Raw genomic sequence first — 21,420 nt, forward strand, 5'->3', positions numbered from 1 at the left:
TAATGGAGCATTATCCGAACGACACCATTCCGGGACGTTGGATTGGAAGAGGTGGAGAAGATCGTGTTCATCGTATGTGGCCCCCCAGGTCCCCGACCTTACCCCCTGTGATTTTTATCTGTGGGGTACATAAAAGACAGGGTGTTTGTACCACACCTCCCTGCTACTCTTCAAGATCTGCGACATCGAATTGTTGAAGCCGTGAATTCCATAATTAGGGACCAGTTGATTCTTGTGTGGCAAGAAATGGACCACCGTTTTGATGTTTGTCGCGTAACACATGATGCGCATGTTGAGTGCTTGGAACCTCATGGACTATAAAACTTTAAACCTTCCTCTATCCAATGGTGTGCGGTAAGCATTTCTACTGTTTATAGTTTGTTTAAAATAAATATTTGAAATCTGCTCTTCCTTTTTGAATAACCCTGTATATGACTATCAAAAACAACCTGAACATGTGCCAATGGCACAAAAGGAATTGATATTACTTGTCAAATTTTATTTTTAATACGCGGATTTTGTCGATAAATAGTCTAAATAAGCAATAAAACAGAAATCTAAGAATAATTGTAATAAATAATAATGATGCATACACTGTATTTGTTTAATTATGCCTGATGGAGCACCTTGCATCCTTAACTCTGCCTAAATAAATAAATAAATACACATTATGCATTTCACATTCCGCGAATGAACATATAATATAAAAGTGAATATATATATATATATATATATATATATATATATATATATATATATGAAAATTGGACATAAATAAAAATGAACATAAACTTGTGTGGACATAGGTCACATGGACCCGAAAATAAAACTGAACAAAAACAAAAGTGGGCATGAATGTGTGTAAACGTGATATGTAATATGGATATGGTATAAATGGACTTATCGTCCTGGAAGCGATTAGAACCCAAAGGTGTACGAAGAAAAGGAAGACCGAAGAAAACTTCGAAGAGGTCAGTTAGTCAGTCAAACCGTGGAGCGAAGTCAACGTGTTGGCAGGCAACAGTCTGATGGACGTGCTTCTCAAACACACTATGATCCTTACGGAACGAAAGGACTGCTGCTACTGTTGTCACCACTACTACCACGACCACTCTTCAGGAGATTAAAATGCAGACTTACTCGCGGTATTTCTCATCTGAGGACTTTTCGAGCAGAGGCATCCCGGACAAGAATAGGATGATGAGGGTCGTGAAGATGGGGGACAGGATGGCGAACCATTCCAGGCCCTCCAGCACGTTGAGCGAAATTATGAAGATGCCCCACCACAGTACGATCTCGCCGAAGTAGTTAGGGTGTCGTGATAGTCTCCACAGACCTGAAAAAAGTAATAACAAATACTTTACGATACATCATACAAGTGCCTGGTCGTTAAAATATGGTAACTCTGTTCTCCCTGTACAAGTAAAGAATTCATATTTGCCCATGAAAAGACTGTCAACTGAAAAATTAATTTATTTTACTTCTCATTATATGTAGGTCCAGTATAAAGAAACTATTGTGGTGCTATAAAAATACCGATTTCTCGGAATCTGATCTTGCATTCTCAAAATCGAAAATAATGGTTTGTGGCCTGTCGCCTGTCTGTCTATGCACAAACCTTTCAATAGATTTGATTCATATGCAAATACCTAGAGTCAATTCATTCGAGAAGTATGCACAAGTATTTAATTAAAAAAGAGAATAAAATGTGAGCATACAAAAAATTGACAAACGACTTTGTGCTTGATGATTTATGCAATGAATATTGTTCAATGAAACAAAATAGCCTGTATTCATCCGAAAATGCTTCAGCCATAGCAATACTCACCCTCTGCAAAATTATATTTCTTGAAACCAAATTTTAGAAGTTATGAAAACTTGCATCAATTACTTGTATAGTAGTGGCAAAAAACCGGACCGACGGAATACTCAAAGTCCCCGAAATGAGCCACTGCGCATGCCAAGCCCGCATTCACAAGATAGCGAGTAATCTATTGAAATTATTGTAGTTTCTACTGCTTACGTAGCCCATTTCGAAAGCCATTAGAAAATAATCTGGTAAAATTTATGTTCTGGGAATAATAAGTTAATTACGTAGTAAAATATCGCTGCAATCGAAAAGTATTGGGAATAAATTTGAATAAGGAACAAAAAAGTTTCCTTTCCAGGCAGAATTCGAACCACGAAAGTCTTAGTTACCAGTCTATCGAGCTGTCACTGTGAACAAGGCTCTGAAATCAGCTACAAGGGTTGGTCCGGTTTTTTTGCCACTCCTGTACATATTAAATTAAAGTTAACTTTCAACGAAATAGAGAAGGAATCGACGTCAGTACCGCAGAGTGATTTGTGCGCAGCACCTATGTGTCGATTAGTTAATAAGGCTCATCAACTAAGCTGCCTCATGAGTAGGGATGGAAGTTCGGACACCGAACCCATGAAGTTAACTCGCGTTTATACACATCGTGTTTTTTACACTAACTCAGTGTGGTTCGGTACAGAGACTGAAATGCTTGAATCAAAACATTGCTCGGTATAGTTAGGAGACTAAAACAAATAGACTGTAACACACATTTACAAAAGTGACTTACCTCATCCTCTTATTTGTAGAAGACGGTGATATATTTAAAAAAATAATAATAGTGTACTTTAAATGTCACTGATTTTGTTGCAATGTACAACTGTGTACATTCGTAAATTGCCAACTATAAACCTGTGTTCATTGTTACTCAAACTGAGAAAATGTTCTTTAGATATCACACGATGTTATTGGTGAGAATTTGAAATAGTTGATATTTACTGTATTATAATGTTGTGTACTATCTTGTGCCTCTTCGCTATTTAATTCATTTTGCACTTCACAGAGTTTTGAATATGCTGGATTTTTTTTTTAACAACACTCTTCAGTTTTAGTTTAACCCATTTATTATCAACAGTTGGAGGTATAAAATTTAAAGTTCTTTCATAACACAAGGGTAAGTATTGTATACGCATGGTTGTTGGATTCGCCAATTTTCTAGATGTATACTTTTCAATGGTTGTGCCAAAGGTGAGAATAGTGACTTGCTTGCAGACTCTCATTTAATCCTGAACAGATGGAAAAACTATTTTGGGCAACTATAAAATGTAAGTACATAGGCCAAATAGAAATGATCGGTACAAAATTCAAATACAAACTGCTGAGCCATTTATACCCGAACCCACACTTTCTGAAGTCGAAATTGCGATAGAAAATCTGAAAAGTACAAGTCTCCAGGTATCGATCAAATTTCAGCAGAATTAATACAAGAGGGTGGAAGCGCAATATCTTGTGAAATTTATAAGGTTGTACTTACTATTTGGAAAAAGGAAATTGTGCCAGATCAATGGAAGGAGTCCATAATTGTACCTATCTTCAAGAAGGGGGACAAGACTAACTGTAGTAACTTTCGAGGAATATCACTTTTGTTGACGTCGTACAAAATTTTGTCCAATATTCTTCTGAGAAGATTAACTCCATATGTAGATGAAATTACTGAGGATCATCAGTGTGGTTTTACGCGTAATAGATCGACTACTGATCAGATTTTTTGTATTCGACAGATATTGGAGAAAAATGAGACTATAAGGGCACAATATACCACTTATTCATAAATTTAAAAAAGACATATAACTCTGTCAAAAGAGAAGTTTTATATAATACTGTTTTTGAATTCGGTATTCCCAAGAAACTAGTTCGATTAATTAAAATTTGTCTCAGTGAAACGTACAACATAGTCCGCCAGTTTCTGTCTGACGCTTTTCTAATTCACTGCGGGCTGAAGCAAGGAGATGGACTATCGCCTTTACTTTTTAACTTTGCTCTAGAATATGCCATTAGGAAAGTCCAGGAAAACAGGAAGGGTTTGGAATTGAACGGGTTACATCAGCTGCTTGTTTATGCGAATGACGTGAATATGTTAGAAAAAATTAAAAAAACGATTAGGGAAAACTAGTAAGTAAGGAGATAGGTCTTGAAGTAAACCTCGAAAAACAAAGTATTTGATTATTTATGTAACGGAACTGTCCCCGATCACGAGCTTTGCTCTTTCGGGGTACTTTAATGTAACGTTTTTATGTATATGTTATTATTAAATAAATCTAAAAAAAAGAATTTATCCTTTGAAGAGGTGGAAAAATTTAAATATCTCAGACCAACAGTAATAGGTATAAATGACACTCGGGAGGAAATTAAACGCAGAATAAATATGGAAAATGCCTGTTATTATTCGGTTGAGAAGCATCTGTCATCCAGTCTGCTCTCTAAAAAACTGAACGTTAGAATTATAAAACAGTTATATTACCGGTTCTGTAAGGTTGTGAAACTTGGACTTTCATTTTGAGAGAGGAAGAGAGGTTAAGGGTGTTTGAGAGTAAGATATTTAGGAAAATATTTTGGGTAAGGGGAATGAAGTTACAGGATAATGGAGAAAGTTACACAACGCAGAAATGCACACATTGTATTCTTCACTTGACATAATTAGGAATATTAAACCCAGAATATTTTCAAGGGAAAAATTGTTAAAGGGCCGGGTATCGATCCCGGGACCTTTGGCTGATCGCGCCAACTCACTACCGATTGAGCTACACAGAAGCTTCACTCGACACCGTCTCAATTTTTCCCTTTATATCCACATATCTCGAGTGGGGTGACAAGACTCCAGAAACCCACATGGAGTTCACTCAAACTTTGTATGTCTTGAAATTGTGTTTTTTTGTTAACGTACCTGCAGTAACGTACTGTATATATTATGCAAATCTAGCTTTCAGGTGAAGCTCCCTGTGAAGCAGACTTGAATAATTTCAAGAGAAAAATCGTTCCGGGGCCGGTATCGATCCCGGGACCTTTGAGCGCGCCAACACATACCGACTGAGCTACCCAGGAACTTCACCCAAACTTCTTCCGATCCTACAGTCAGCTTCTCCAGTGCCTTCCTCTCCCCCTCACTTACGTGATAGCTAGTAGGTCACGTACATTTTCGGCTTTTTCCCCTTAAAATGTTCTAGAGCTCTTTCAGTGGAGCAAAAAAACTTGGAGTGAGACAAGTGCCCAACAGGCTTGGAGCTCACATATTCAGTTTTTATCAACCCCGAACTCCTTTTTAAGGAAACGTTTTCGCGTACCTTTTAAAGTTTCTTCTCCCATTTTCCCTATCTTTAATTAATTAATTCGTCCCACGGCACTTCAATCCCTGAAGAAGATGGCAAAGCTAGTCATCGAAAGCTTCGAAACAACTATCACCATACCCAGCGCCGGAAACCTCAAGTATTACAAATTTAGTGATATTTCTCAAGTTGAATATAGATGTAAGTTGTGGCCAACATAGTGTGTGTTGTGAAGTACGAATATTATTATTAAGGAGAGGTATTAAGCAGATAAGCTACATTTCAATTAATTATTTATGAATAATCAAACTTTTGAATAATTTCAAACTTTTGTCATAATGTAGGTAATTTGTGCTACTGTGAAATAGTATGATAGTACATTTTGACAATAATGAAACTGTCAACAATGTAATTATAAAACAAACAAGCAAGGAAGCCACCAACCAAAACCAGACCAGCCACCGGTAAAAACCAAGCAAACAAATCAAACAAGCAATCATCCAAAATCAAGCAAACCACCGGTCAAAACCAAGCAAACAAATCAAAAAGCCATCATCCAAAACCAAGCAAGCCACCGGTCAAAACCAAGCAAACAAACCAAGCAAGCAAACCAACCCAACCCACAGTACTGTAATATACAGAGCGTTCCTATGCAAACCGGTTTCAGGACTCTCAGGTAGTCATTTCCTTCTGCTTGGTCTATATGATAGTAGTGTGGAGCGCCCGTGGTGCGGAAGTGCGTAGGGAAGCGTGTACGGACCTGTCCATACTCCAGCGTATGACCACATAGTCGCCGGCCAATAGATTATGTACGAGGTTGGAGTAGAACCGATCTGCATAGACTCGCTACACATATTCACAGCAAACACATTTCTTTTGCTACGTCAGAGGTCAGAGCTCCCCTTTTATGTTTACTTTCTAGACGTGTAGTCGTATTAGTCTCAGGCTTGAACAAACGCAGGTCCTATTCACATGTCAAAATGAGAAATGTTTAGGAAATCAGCGTTAAATGATTCAAATTTTCCCCCCAAAAAAACTGAGAATTGAATTTGTACCAAACAGGCAAAACATAATGGTACACACCATCATTGCACCACTTGCCGATGTTGGCAGGGTCCTGTCGAAATTGGAACTTCTGCAAATCCGCGTAAGTTTCTGCCAGAAGTCCTATGACGAAGAGCCCCGTGCCAGCAGAGTCCAGCGTCGTCATAGTGCGGGGGGCGGGAGGGATTGCGTTGTGTGGCGAGTTGATGAATATCACCGGCAAACTCACCACGTACACCCAGATTGCCTGTAATTATATCAGTTAAACAACATCAGTAATTAAAATATGCATCTCACTGCTGCAGCTCTCATAGCATCCCTCATACAGCAATATTCTCTGTAACACAGAACACACTAAATTCATTTCGGTTAAAGTAAAAATACACATAATTTATCACCATGATTAGAATATTATTGAATACCTGTGCATTTATTTGTAGTTCAGTAGGCTATTTTGAGAATTAACTTCCTTCTAATTTCTATTTTTTCGAGGCTTGAAAATTGCAAATAAAAATACACAGCACTCCATTCGGTCCCTCGGCTTGGAATGCGCGCACGAGCCATGCATGCGTGGTAGGCGTAAGTTGAGTCATTATCGATCCGTAACTTCCTCTAGTCATGAAACTTTGATTTATTACACCGGGTGGACGAGAGGAAACGCCATATCTTAACCCGAAGTCTAGCGGCCCCCGCATGCTATAGGAGTGGTCTTCCTACCGTCAAAGGGCGATAATAATATGCGGTACAATAAAAACATAAAAAGCTTACTGCCAAAGCGACTGTAATATGTAGTACGATAAAAACATAAAAGCTTACTTCATTCTTGTAATTGATGGAAATGGGGCCTTCTGCATTCAAACAAGCTTCACATCTTTTGAGCACATTTCCTGACACTTTTTGAAGTTCATTTTCACTAATGTTCCGGACTTCTTGTTGGATATTTTACATAAGTTCATTCAAGGTGCGAGGGTTGTTTCTGCATGCTACACTCGTTAATATCCCCAACAAATAAAAATCACAAGGATTTAGGTCGGGGGAACCTGTATCTTTGAATTTCTTTACTAGTCGATATATTGTTGTTTTATCCGGCACAGGGGAATCGGGAAATTGCCGACGGAACTTACGACGACAGCTTCTCCACGAACATCTTTTTGCGAAAGTATTAGTCTACAAATAAAAGTGCATTGTTCTGTACTGTACCTCATGACACAACTTACACACTCGGCACTCAGCACAAAATTGAAAACTGCTTTTTGCAATATTTTGTTGCGCGGGATCTGGTAGTCCGAAAATATTCTCTCGATTGTTGCACACGTCTGAGTAAATTGGCGGACCCATTATTACTGCGCACAAGAACGGTAAAAAATATGAATTATTGCTAGATTTCTGTTAATTATTCAATTAGACCTTGCGAACTAATTCATATGTACTTTGCGCTGGATCTAGTCCAACAATAACAGGGCCATAAACCCGGGAGCAGGTAGTGGCACTCCGGCGACTAGTTTTCTGCAGCTTTGGTGGCGTTTCGTCTCGTCCATCCGGTAACATGCTAACAAATACATTTTTATTTCATAGCAAGTACTAATCCGTATCATAGGAGTTATTTAAAGCTGTGTCCGTTTGCATTCATACTCTTGACAAAATTTTCATTAACGCGCAAAAATTCTCTTTCATAATTCTTCTAATTTCTTTTCTTATATTCTCTTTAAGTTCGTTTATAGTGTGGGAGTTATTCATAAAGGTTTCCACAGAAATCAGTTGCACACAGGATATGGACACCCGTTCTGGGATCAGTAGTGAAACAAAATAAAATGACACACATTCAGATGCTTACTGTAACAAACTATGAGACACAGCGGAGATAATGTTACTATAATGTTACTATATAATAGTTACGACATCAACAAATTTAACTTCTCTGAGCACGCCCAATGACGCTACCACCCTTTAGTATGGGTATGAGGGTGCTGAATTTGTGTTTAAAATTAGCAGTGCTGCCCTGCCCTGTCTCTCTCAGTAATATCTCGGCATCGAGAGCAGCTAGACCTGTGCGACCACTCGTTTGATTTGTAATCGCGAGTTATGTCATATTAAAGTGGTACTACATACGTACGATACACTTTGAGTGAACCACAGTGAAAAATGTGTTGTGAACTAGGACTCATTTCGGAAAGTTCGCTTCATATGAAGAGAAAATACTGGGTGTTCATTTCAAAGTGTGTCATGACGTCACTGTTGTTGGGTCACCTATTTGAAGCGAGTTTCAGCTTATATGTTAGAGAAGTTGCCTATTATTTAAGGCGTTCTTCAATCTGAACTTGAGAACGTGTACGGTATAACTTGAACGTCGTAGCAACAGATGGCGGTCTGTATGGTCTGTGTGCTACCATAACCTCTTTCCAACTGTGTTTTGCGCCGGCAAGTCGTACGCAGGGTATTTGTTATCATCGGTTGCGTACGGTAACATTCCACAATACAAATCAAATGCTCCGTGTCCATGTTGACCGTCGAAGTTAATGTCAACAAATACGTAAGTAATCGTCTTAACCCTCTCCCCATATCCCGACAGTACGTATTTCCAAACAGTTCACATTTCTGCCACTACCGGCGTTACCGTACGTATCGGTACGTATTCTTCAGAATGAACGCCGTACTTGCTAGCCAGCTTCTCTGCCTCTTAGGTTATACACCTGAGCTGCGGAAGTGTAGGAAGATTGAATTCTCTAGGCTCATCAGCTAGCCACATGACGGCATACAGCGAGCCAAGACACATTTTGATCTGAACACCCAGTATATTTCATACCCTTAACATGTGAATGCTGCCCGCTTTAACAAAATACTCCACGAATTCATAATTAAAATAAATAACAATTAGGTCATCTAAAACATTAAAAGTATGTACAGATTGTGTATATTAAGCAGGCCACTTATTATTTTCAGAGGATTTATAGATTGTGAGGAAGAAAATGTTGATATATAGTGAAATTATATTAGCGAAAGGTGTACATCCCCTCTTATGAATATTCAACGGGAGCCTTGAACCGACTTGGATATACACTATCTACCAAAAAGTAATTGGGCACCCATGATTTTAGTTAATTTAGTATGTAATTTGACTCTTGTCGCCGGTATGTGTTGCAGTGAGCAAAAGAACCAGTTGAGAAAGAGATGGCGCGTGGTGAGAGCCATCAGACTTTGATAAGGGCATAATTGTGAGCTGCCACCTCACTGGACTGTCTAGCAAGGCAATAGCCGCTAAGGTAAACAGGCCCAAATCAACAGTAGCATTCGTCCTGCGTAAGTGGAAGGTCGATGGACATTGTGACAATGGTGAACGTTCAGGGCGACCGAAAATTCTGACCAACAGAGGTCACAGAACCCTAAAACGTGAGATTATAAAGAACAGGACACACCAATGGCTACCAACAGACAGGAGTTTCAAGAAGCGACAAACGTGTCTGTTTCCATTGGAACATTGCGAACAGAGGCCCACCCACTCGGATATTCCGGAAGAGCAGCGGCACATAAGCCGCATATCACGAATACGAATAAAGCTCAGAGACTCTAGTGGTGTTTGGACCATCGCAACTGGACACTGGAGCAGTGGAAATCGGTTCTATGGGGTAACGAATCGAGATTCATACTATTTCGGTCTGATGGACGTATATGGGTATGGGTATGGGCGGCTACCCGGGGAACGGCTTCTACCAGAGTGTATAGTGCCTACCAGGAAATTTGGTGCCAGTGAAGTGACGGTATGGGGGTGTTTCTCGTACTACGGTGTGGGACTACTGGTGGTTGCTCGTGGCACAATGAATTCACAGGCATACTGTACAATTCTGGATAAAGAAATGCTCCCAACACTGTGGCGTTTCTATGGAATGAACCCTTGTTACTTCCAGGATAACAATGCTAGGTGCCATGTTTCGGCGGCTACTATGCAGTGGTATGCAGACAATAATGTTCACCGGTTGGACTGGCCTGCACAGAGTCCTGATCTCAATCCCACTGAGCACCTTAGGGGCGAATTGGACCGGCGATTGAGGTCTCGGGAGATGCGGCCAACTTCCATTGTCCAACTGAGTGCCATGTTGCAAGAGGATTGGTGACGCATTCCAGTGGATATCCTACACAAACTAGTGGAGAGCATGCTTGACAGGGTGGTTGCTTTTGCAGCAACAAGAGGTGGTACCACGAGGTTCTAAAGGGGTAAAAACAGTGCCCAATTACCTTTTGGTAGATAGTGTATTTTGACATACCAAACTATAAGAAGGCATGTTTAATGGACTTTGTGAAGCCAGGAGTACTGAGTAGTCTGGATACATATTATCACGGTCCGGATGTGGTTAATGCAAACGACCCAGTTCACAAAATTCTTGTCCATTCGGAAGAATTCATAGTGATATTTCTAAACGTACAGATTCTTAACAACACTTTCTTCTTTCGCCGCTATCCTTATAATCCTCTGTACTTAAACAGATAAGCCATTTAAAGCTCAAGCAGGCAAAGAAGCAACTTGTGACAGCTCTGTAAGGTATATTTTAACTCCCATCCGTTCCCAGGATCCCTCATTCATTAGGAACTGGCTACGTCACTCGCCTTTCTGGTACCACATAGGAAGTGAACACGACGTTGCTACATAGTTATATTCCCTTCATGTCCTACTTTCCTTCCTGCCTGTCCGTTCGTGCACCGTCATCGAGCTGTCTGTCATCGAGAAAGATGGAATGGTATTAGTTGCAACGTCGCACTCCTTCCTTCCACGTACTTTACTAGAGATGTCAAAAGTCATATCTTTCTCCGCGACTACTGTATTTGCATTCTCTATTAAACCCACCGAATTTTATGTTGCAACTCAATTTTGACGTTCACGTATCCCTTGTCAATATCGCACTGACGTGGTCCAGAAGTAGCGAACTGGACTCGTGCTCCGAGTCTTGCGGTCGGTCCTGAGTTCGAATCGCGCTTGAGATGATTACTAGTTGTGTTGCTTCAGATGTTTTCCGTAACTGTAAAATGAATATCAGATAATCCTATGACGAATCCTCACCAAAATATCATCTCGCTATCATCATTTCCACCAAAAGAAGGGCAATTTATATAGTGTCGTTAAATAATTAGTTAAAAATACAGCAAATACATGAGAGGTCTGTGTGAGAGACTCACAAGATTAGGTGTTACAATGAATCTCTACCATATCTCAACTGCGAAATATTTACAACTGGCAAGAAGACATTCTACACTGAAATGACTTTGAGAATCTTATAGATTTCTTTTGTTTCTCGTCACTTAGCCTATTTAATAATTGAACACAATGTTTCGATGGTTGCGTACCCTCCGGAAAACGTAACCGAAACTTACGTCAACACAACTCATAGTAGATACGTTTCAACGGAGGAAATGCTTTTTTGTACTGTGTATCTAAATGTGGTTGAAGTACGTCTTTCTCAGTACAGTTCAAATAACTTAGTAATAGAGATTGACAGTATGTAATGTGGCAACAGAGCTGCGTCCTCAGCTTAATGTAAACAATTAACAAGGAAGCCCACGCATTATGTTCTGAGCTGAACTCGGGAAAGCCTCATGGTTCGGATAAATGTCGGCAACTCAGATTCGATTAGTTTTGTATTTATATAAACAAGATAATTATGCCAGAACCAATCTTCAACTCCGAAGAACAGTGCCCAACTCTTTCAAAGAGCCCCAAGAGATTTATAATGCTGATAGGCGCAGGAATATTTCTGCTAATAACTTGTTTCAGGTATGTATGTACAGTTACCCTTAAAAGGAATGAGACGACTCTTGGTCGTCGGAAGTTAAAGTTCTACAGCGCGGTTCACTCGATATCGACGTAACAATAAATACCATGACATATACAACAAGAATTGTTACAAGGACAAGGACCAGAATAAGAATCACGAAGAAGATAGCCATTTAAGGCCACGATTTCACAACATAGCTCGAGTCACAAAATATAATTGCTTCTCTGTACCGAATGGCAAACGCCTGCTATGGGATCTACATTCTGGACTGCTGCTGTCGCTGTCTTGTCTCGGTAGCTCATATAGTAGCGTGTCGGTTCCACTGTATAACCGAAACGTCTCGTGTTCGATCCCGGGTAAAACTTTTTTTTTATTGAGATGTAATTATTTTCTTCAGAGTTCCTCGACTGTCTAATTTGTCGAAAAATATGGAATAATTTATGCCCAATTTCTGGGTCTTACAAGTGGGCTGAACCTCGTCAAAAATCTTCCTTGGAAGTTAAAAGTATTCTTCCTCAAACAATAATCATAAGAAACAAAAAGAGACCTGTTAACTTAAAATCTTGTCCACATGCCATCAGCTTCTATTACAGCTCTAAGTCAATCCGGCGTGGATGTCACGAGATTGTGGAATAGGTTCTGATCCCCGGCGAGATCTTCCCAGGTGTCAACAACTTGACTCCACAATTCGTCTCGATTTCGAGGGCGTCGGTGGGCATAGGTGGCTATTCTGTAGTGACATAAACATAGATTATCTCTCTGAACTTTTCCGTAAAAGTAAATTAAATTCACTCCTTGAAACTGACAACCTTAGTCGTAGCGTAATTTTTCCACCAGCATACAAGCTGATGTAGCACAGCCATTGATAAAAGTTTTGTACACAGAATTAGACTGAATTTCTATTCGACAGAACCTATAATCAATGGCTTGTCTGAACATGATAAACAAATCCTAAATGTTTCCAATGTCACTGAACAATTTCAAAATATTAATTTAAAAACTAAAAAAGGGTCGTAAATGCTGTAGCCTATCTAGTGATTATTTACATTTATGTCTACAAAATGAATCTTGGAAAAGCGTATATGATACTGGTACTACTAATATTAAGAGTAAATGTATTGTATCTTTCACTTAATTTCAGAATCACCTCAGTGGATGTTCTCCACTCAATGTTATGAAAAAATTCAAAAGTAAAAAAATGTTAATAACGCAGGGACTTAAAAATCTCATGTATTAAAAAGAAGAATCTCTATGTAATGAGCTGCAATGTAATGATCCTCATGTTCTTAAATACTACAAGAAGTACAGTGTAATTTATCAAAAATTATGAAAGAGAGAAATAGAATACATTTGAATAGAAAAGTGCAAAATTCAGATAATGCAATTAAAGCTATTCGGAATGTTATTGAAGTTAAACTTGTAGATATTCTAAGAAAGAAAATTTTTTTTTCATTAAAACAAGTGATTATAAAGTAGAGGATTCCAAATCTATTGCAAAGTCTTTTAACGTCTTATAGTATATGGTGCAGAAAAATTATTGACAACTTAAACATTAAAGATTTTGCAAAAGATACTGCAATTGGTTACTTAACAGTTGCATTTAATAATTAGTATTAATATATGTAATTAGTCAATAACGGCAACATTGATTTTTCATTAAATCATAACGTGAATAAAATTGAATGCACATTAAATTAAACACTATTGGAAACACGTAGATAAAATAGTTAAAATGAACTGAAGGGGTGAGAATGAAATAATCCAAAGCCACACTTTTAACAAAAAGTGTTTTGTGCGAGTGCATTTCTTACACATATGGGAAAGCTACTAATAAAATATTGTAATAATTACTCAGCAAATGACATAGCCTAAGGACTCTAAACCTTTGTAAAGTTTGTCTGTGTGGCTTAGGAATATTTTTTAATTTCATTTTAAGTGTTAGTTTTTAATATATATGCATTTACATTGTATATATATATATATATATGTGTGTGTGTGTATAAATGCATTCACTAGATTAACTTGTAATTTTGTATTGTCTGTGATCATTAACACTTAATCTCAGGGCTTTGTAAAACTCTATTTCAACGTTACTTAGCTATTTCAACATTATTTAGACAAAAAAAAATCGTTGATGTAGACTAAGAATCGAACTCGCTCTCTTCTACACAACAGGCAGAAGTCTTAGCGTCTGAGCTATTGAAACGACACGAAAGCTTTCCTTTCTGTGCGGAGTGTCGATCTAGTCATGAAGGTCCATTGTCGATTTAACTACACGATTTACGTATATATTTATATTTTATCTACGTAATATTATCATATTTTTTGCAGTATTTGAAGTGAATTTCGGAACGATGGTAGTAACAAACCAAATAGATTGCATTTAAGTAACTCAATATTCGTTATCTTGTGTATCAGTGCTCTGGTCTCCGATCATGCACAGTGTCTTACATCTGAGACTTAGGAATATTCAATCGTCTCATTCCTTTCCAGGGAAACTGTACGTATATTTCCGGATATAGTGAACCTCTGCGGACTTGCATATTTCGTTCACTGTATCCGAGGTTCACTAAATCCGAAGTGTTTCTCCCCTAACATTAAATGATAGGAATGACTGAAATTTGAACAAGAAAATAAAATACTATAGGCTACAGTAACTAAAATATTTCATTTTTGTCGAATGGATTACACTATATACTGCATACTGTTACTCACAGTTGAATTTACTTAAACTATGCTGTCGACCCACGTCCACTTGCGAAAGACCACGTTCAATGTCACTTATAATATTCGCCTTAGCTTCCAAAGAAAACACTTACTCTTCGATATTTTTAAACAGTACATTCCCTGTTCGAACACTAGAAACATACTGATCAGGTAGAAATGGTAAACGCTATTGTGGTGTGATTGTGTACTCAGTCTTGGAATTTCCCAGGTCACTTAATGGAAACTGGAAGGGGGTTGATGGAGTTTGAAAGCCATCGCATTCTTACCTTCATTTATGATCTGGACATAATGTCCATCCCCTTTTAATAAAAGAAGGCAATTTCATTTTTCATTGTTTCGATGCTATCCATCATAGTGGAAATGTTTCTGAGAACAAAAGGCGACCTTTTGACGGTGGAGGATTAGAAATAACAGTAGAGTAGTGTGCCTGAGAACTGAATGGCAACCCTTCGACGGTGGAGTGAGGCAAAGTCGTCACGCGATGCTTGGATTTACAGTACAGTTCACTGTCTAGGAATCACTAATCATACCTTTGTCCTTTGACTAAAGGAGTAAGAAACTTAGACTGTTGTTCTCAACACATTCTTTCAATTTTATACAAGAAGATCTGACTTCAAATAAGAATTTGTAGGATACAAGTCTTGTAACTTGAATTTTTAATGTTCACTAAAATCGAAGTGAGGGTTCACTATAAACGGAACGATTTAGGTTCACTATAGCCGAATGTTCACTATAATCGAGTTGACTATATCCAGAGTTGACTGTATGTATGATTTACGTACAAGCCAATTTTACATAATCATCAGTCATCGTTAATTGAAGAGTGTGATTCCAAAATTCGCTCAGTCCATTTGGACATTTTTATGATTTATGCATATATGATTTTTTGAGACTTCTATCTTTATTTTTTAAGCTCCATTTCCTTCCAAAACAACCCCAAATCCTTGTCTAAAAGTTTGTGTTATTGTGCATGTCACTTGAAAACTCGTTCAGTCCATAGTCTGGTGGATAAAAACTAGCCCAGTGTTTTCATAAAAACGGACTGAACGCGTTTTGGGATCACACTCTTCAATTATATTCATAAGTTCAATTCGTAAGATTTCATCTAGAAGAATAATTAGGTTACGGACAGGGACTGGGACTAGAGCAGAAACAACAAAAGTAAAAAATTGCATAATAACAAAACCAGAACATAAAGAAAAAAAAACATCAAATGAAATAATAAGAAATTTGACACGGACAATATTTTCGCAAACTACACACACACACAAACACACACACCCACCTGGAACGTCCAGAAAACAGCGAAACGGATCACGTTGCTGCGCTTATCATCGAAACGTTTGTCGCGTCCAATCTTAAGAATACGATACAGCAGATACCCTGACAGTCGGACGCCCCACAAGCAGATGAAGGCTGTCACCATCAGCTGCCGATTATCGTAAGTCTGTAATCAAACAGTTCAACAACATCAGCGAAGTACAGAGTCATCCTATATGACACCATTGGACACACAGAAACGTTGCTTCTCACATTGCGCATGCAGTACTCGCCAAAGTTCAAGAGCGTTTGTCGGATGTTGCATGTGTGCAGTTCATTTCAGTCTTTTGTGACATACTGAAGAGATTACTCATTCATTCTTAATGTAGTGCAAACTATACATATATTTGTAATTTATTTTTGAGAACACTGGAGGAATTACTAATTTCTAATGGTTGAGAATAGTATATAGAATATTTCAGCGAGTTTTATTAGTTTTAAGTTAGGTATTAAAAAAGTCGAATAAAATATCCCTCAAGTAATTTCGAACATTTCGTAAGAAGTGATTAGTCGAATGTTTCGGAACAATTTTCGCAGGTGTCAAAAATGTACTGAAGCAGATCACTTTGAACATATCTTGTGATAAAATGAACTTGTATTCAATTTTATGTTATTTGTAAACATTTTTCTGCTAACCAGGTTTCAGAAACTAAAGTACGAGTAACTACTGTAGAAACAGCGGCCGATTTCTCGGAAAATGTGTGAGGCGTGTAACAGAAAATACCTCTGGACTTACGCTGTGAGGAGAGCGTCATATATGGACAACCCTGTATTTCTTATAAAATATTAAAAATGAAAATTTAAACGTCAATATAATAATCTGACGTGAACAAAAACATAAAAAGAATAAAATTTGATTATTCATATAGCAATTGAAAAATTGATAGTTGAGTGAAATGTGGCAAATAATGGTGGTTAGAAAGCCGTCTAAACAAAGAAAAATTTGTCTTTTAAATGCTCCATCCACTTTGTAAACTAATTAATATCCAATATAATTTTAAAATAAATATAGCCTATTATACGCATGTGGAACCTGTACATTCAATGAACCAACTCTCTATAGAATTGGAGTATTTCTTAATTGCTATTTAAGAACTATATATAAAATTTACTGGCCAAATTTAAACAGCAACCAGGAATTGTTTTTTTTATCAGTACAAATATTGTTGTGCGAAGAAATAAAGAAAAGGAAATCGATGTGAATAGGTCACGCATTAATAAAAACCAGTAACAGCATAGAGAGGATGGAACTAGTTTGAAATCTGTAAAGCAGTAGAAAGAAATGATATCCAAGAAATTACTTGGAAATCCTTAGTTGAGAAAAAGCCGAGAGACTTTGCTACACCTGGAAGAAAATTAAATTAAGTACATGGATTCTGTTGGCTGTAGGGACTGGTTAGGTCGGTGCGCGTAGAGGATCGGTGGGCACGTAACTCATTCCATATCCCACAATAGACCTCAGGTCGTAGTGCGTGGGATGTTCCCTCCCTCCCTCCTAACAAGAAAAAAAAGTCTCCAGAATAAAGTGCGCTGGAGACACTCGGATGATAAAAAAACATTTTATTGTATTATACAGGGACATCATTTTATTTTTACTTCAATTTTTATTGTACCTGAGTTTTGGAATGTACTTCACTCCACCCCTTCTACTAGTAAACTTCCACCCGTCCTCACACAGAACCAAGGCCACATATGCAGTCAGCGTTATACGGTCATAGTACAGTACACACCACTGAGTGAGTACAGTGCGTTCCCGAAATATGGTCGGATTTTTCAGTGAAGAAAGAGCATTCATTTATTGAATCATAGGTATTTTCGCACAGGTACTGTTACGTCCTTTGGTTACGTCACATCCCGGTTTCTCTGTAAAGGCTAGTGACAACGTAATATTATACAAAAAAATTTAAAAACAATTTAAATAAAAGGGCCTCGTTAAGTAAGTGTCACGTGATTTTCCCCCTTTCTACGACCCTGCGACATAACCATTTGGGCGGATAACAGATAGCATGTCTGAGTAAATTTTTCTGTGCGGATCGGACAGAAGTGAAGATTGAATTTACAGTATGTTAGATACACTGTTATAGAGTAGGTAGAGAACTATTTCAACATGAGCAGGATTATGACTCTCCATGTGGCCTGATTTGAGTGCTTTGCATTATTTTCTTTGAGGTTACTGTAAAACAGTTGTGTTTGCTATACATCCTACAACAGAAGAATTAAAAAATTACATTCAAGAAATAATACATTAAATTTCCGAAGATATGCTTAAAAACGTCTTTAAGAATATGTACAAAAGAATTGAAGCGTGTATCGAAATGAACGACCACCATTTTCAACAATTTTTTAAAATATCCAGATTTTGATTATTTTTCAATTTAAATGCACTCTCCATATTGTATGCTCATGTGCTGTACACAGTATACTATACAATGCATAATGAATACGTTCGCCTGGATAGTTCAGTTAGTAAGCAAAAAGCACGTATTGTTAATATTGCACTATATTTTGAGTAAATAAAAATCGAACGAAAATTGTAAAAATCAAAATCGTAATATTTCCTAATTTACGTAAATGGATGCACTACTTTTCTTCCTTCCTATACCCAGTAAAGTGATTTGTTTTTATTTTAAGCTAGTTTCATCAAACTACGATCGTGGAAGGGGTAACAAACAGTGTTTCCGATCCTCAACCTTTAATTCAAAGGTATAGCCGGGTTAATATTAGAAATTTTAGTAAAAATAAAATGATGTCCCGGTACATATTCAGTATGAGAAACTTATGCGTAAGGAATAATAATCAATTCCACTGGCTTTTGAGTGACATAAACAAAATCAATTTTGGGAGGAGTACTCTGTTTCTGGTTGTCGAATGAATATTTTTTTTTTTAACATCTTGTTTGATTTTGTATCATGGAGTTTGGGCGGTAACTCTATTGCAGGGGCATCTAAGTAGTGCTACTCAGTTCCCTGTTGGTACATTTAACACGCCGGTAAATACGATATGTTTATTCTGCGTTCGATTGTCCATTACAGGGCCACTCCTGTCCTGTCATTGCTGACATTCACTTTGAGCTTTGACCCAAACTAAAACAAGAAGCTTGGAGCTCCTTATTTTGCGTTTTTACGGTTGCCTTTAAATGCATGTATTTAGAGTGGTTGCATTTAATATGTCAGGCTGTTGTGTTTGGGCTTAAGTTAGTATTATGAAGACCTTACTCTTTATAAAAAAATTAGAAAAAAAAAACACAAATTCTCTCTCTTTCACTCTTAAATATCTCCCGTCTCTCCACTTATGACTAACAGCAGCACTTACATTAGTCGTCGGGAGTTCTTCGGTGATGGAAGCATTATCTGCTGTCCATTCGTTATGTTGAACAACCATCCCACCAGTTGCCACAGATTCCGTTTATTAAGCTCAGTTGTGATTATTACACTAATATAGGCTAAATCTTCGCCCAAAACATGTTACGCTCGAAATCGAACTGGTTATAATTTAAATAGTCCCATTAAATAAATTATTAAAAAGAGCTTTAGTTAGAAACTACAAATATTTTCGTCATAAGCATCTGGAATTTTTTGTGATCACTCCCAGTAATTAAAAATTACCCTATACTGGTTGCAGTTCTTTCATAATAATCAGTCACACATGATAAATCTATTTCACGTAAATAAGAGAGCCAAATAACGATGTAGGCTATCTGCTTCCAAATTATTTATAATGTGTAAACAAACAGGATTTAAAATGGAATGTAGAGATAATACAATTAATAACTAATACATTACTAATCATACTATAGGAATAGAACGATCTTATATTTCCGAATCAGTAGGTGAATTATAATCAACCCTTCAGGACCCCGGACTCATTTCACCGGCATTATCACCTTCATCTCATTCAGAAGCTAAATAATCTAAGCTGTTGATAAAGCGTCGTAAAATAATCTGCTAAAATGAAAAAAAAAATCAGTACTCGCGCTATAATTTGTGACACCAGTACTCGCGTGGATTACATTTGTAATCCATCTCTTTTTTTAATAATCAATTCTTTTGTACGTATGAATATGTAATTTTACAATAAAGTAATATTACTTTACTGATTCTATTAAATTGTTTGTGATATAACAGTGTAACTATGTTTAGAATTTAGTATTTAAGTCAGTGATGCCAATATAATATAATTAGTGATATGATGATGCAAGGGATGTAATTAAAACTCTATGGTTATTATATACCTTAGACTTATTTTTTAGTTTAACTACTCATAAAATTTAAATCTCTTTTGGGTTCACGTACATGTCTGTTTCATACGAGAAGAATTCATTGTTCTGTAATATCCAGAGACCGGAACTTTGGCAGAATGCCTTTTAAAATGTGTTAAATCTATTTTCATTTTGAAAGTAAATCTGTACAAACTATACCTTTGTGATTGAAACGTCACAGTTTTTTGTTGCCCTTTTCTGCCTTTTTTAATAGAAATGCCTAATTCACAAAAAGTGTTTTTGCCTTTATTTTATTATTTATCTATTATTTATTAATTTATTATTAAAAATTGCCTACAGGTGTATTTTAATTTAGTTCTATAACCGCTACAATGGAAGTGACTTCACCGAATGTATATTATTGTCTTTCAGTCAGTTCATATTCTCTTTGCAACAATGAGTGCTGCCGTGCAAAAATGTATAACAGTAAGCGTTTTAATTATCGCTCGTGTTTTTTTGACAAGGCAACAATGAGTGCGGTTCTAACGTTATCTTTAATGGTTATTTTTCTTTCAGTTTTCATTGCGACGTTGTTGTAGCTAGCTAAATATTTAATATCGCAACATATCAGTACAACCTAATACAAAAATGCACTTCCTAAGGCTACAGGGAAGATGATTTCTTTGCTTCCAACAGTAATTGCAACATCGAGTCGAAAATCTCAATTTGCATTCGACTTATGTAAAGCTTTTCTTGCTGCCGAAACCCCTTTGTGGAAAGTTTAAAGGTTGTGGGTCTAGTGCAAGGTCTTTGTAATTGCCTTTTATTGCGTATTTTAGCTATTTATAATGTCTTTTTGCCTACCTATTTTAGCTATTTATGATGCCTTTTTCCTGTCTATTTTATTGATTCATAATGCCTAAACTTCCGGTCTCTGAATATCAAATAGGTCCAATAGGTCCACGTAATCATTTATATTGCGGGATAAAATAAGGACTACAACAATAGAAAATACGTGTAAAATTGTCTTATGAACGGCTTATAGGAATAAAACAAATTACAAATAAAAAAAATCGAAAATATGTTCTTATATTATTCTGTTAAAAACACTGGCGTTAGCACTCTCGCAGATAATTCTAAAAACCTACAGTATAATATAGCTAAACAGAAAAAAAGTCACAATTACATCCATACACGCCAAACATCAGAGCTGAACTGTAACAGGAAGATACTGAAAGTTTCACGCTA

General features: G+C 37.2%; 1 protein-coding gene across 3 annotated transcripts in view; it reads right to left on the bottom strand.

Moving 5' to 3' along the window:
* LOC138694534 (uncharacterized) overlaps positions 1 to 21,420 on the bottom strand; it is an 87,985-nt gene that overhangs the window by 14,248 nt on the left and 52,317 nt on the right. For all 3 annotated transcript variants that reach the window (XM_069818357.1, XM_069818359.1, XM_069818358.1), the window contains exons 3-5: positions 15,940 to 16,101; positions 6,205 to 6,412; positions 1,141 to 1,336 (exon numbers count right to left, since the gene is read on the bottom strand). In XM_069818357.1, the coding sequence (XP_069674458.1) occupies positions 1,141 to 1,336; positions 6,205 to 6,412; positions 15,940 to 16,101 (566 nt within the window). The remainder of the gene's footprint in view (positions 1 to 1,140; positions 1,337 to 6,204; positions 6,413 to 15,939; positions 16,102 to 21,420) is intronic.

This window comes from Periplaneta americana, chromosome 2 (genome assembly GCF_040183065.1).
Source record: "Periplaneta americana isolate PAMFEO1 chromosome 2, P.americana_PAMFEO1_priV1, whole genome shotgun sequence".
In the NCBI taxonomy this organism is placed as follows: Eukaryota; Metazoa; Arthropoda; class Insecta; order Blattodea; family Blattidae; genus Periplaneta; species Periplaneta americana.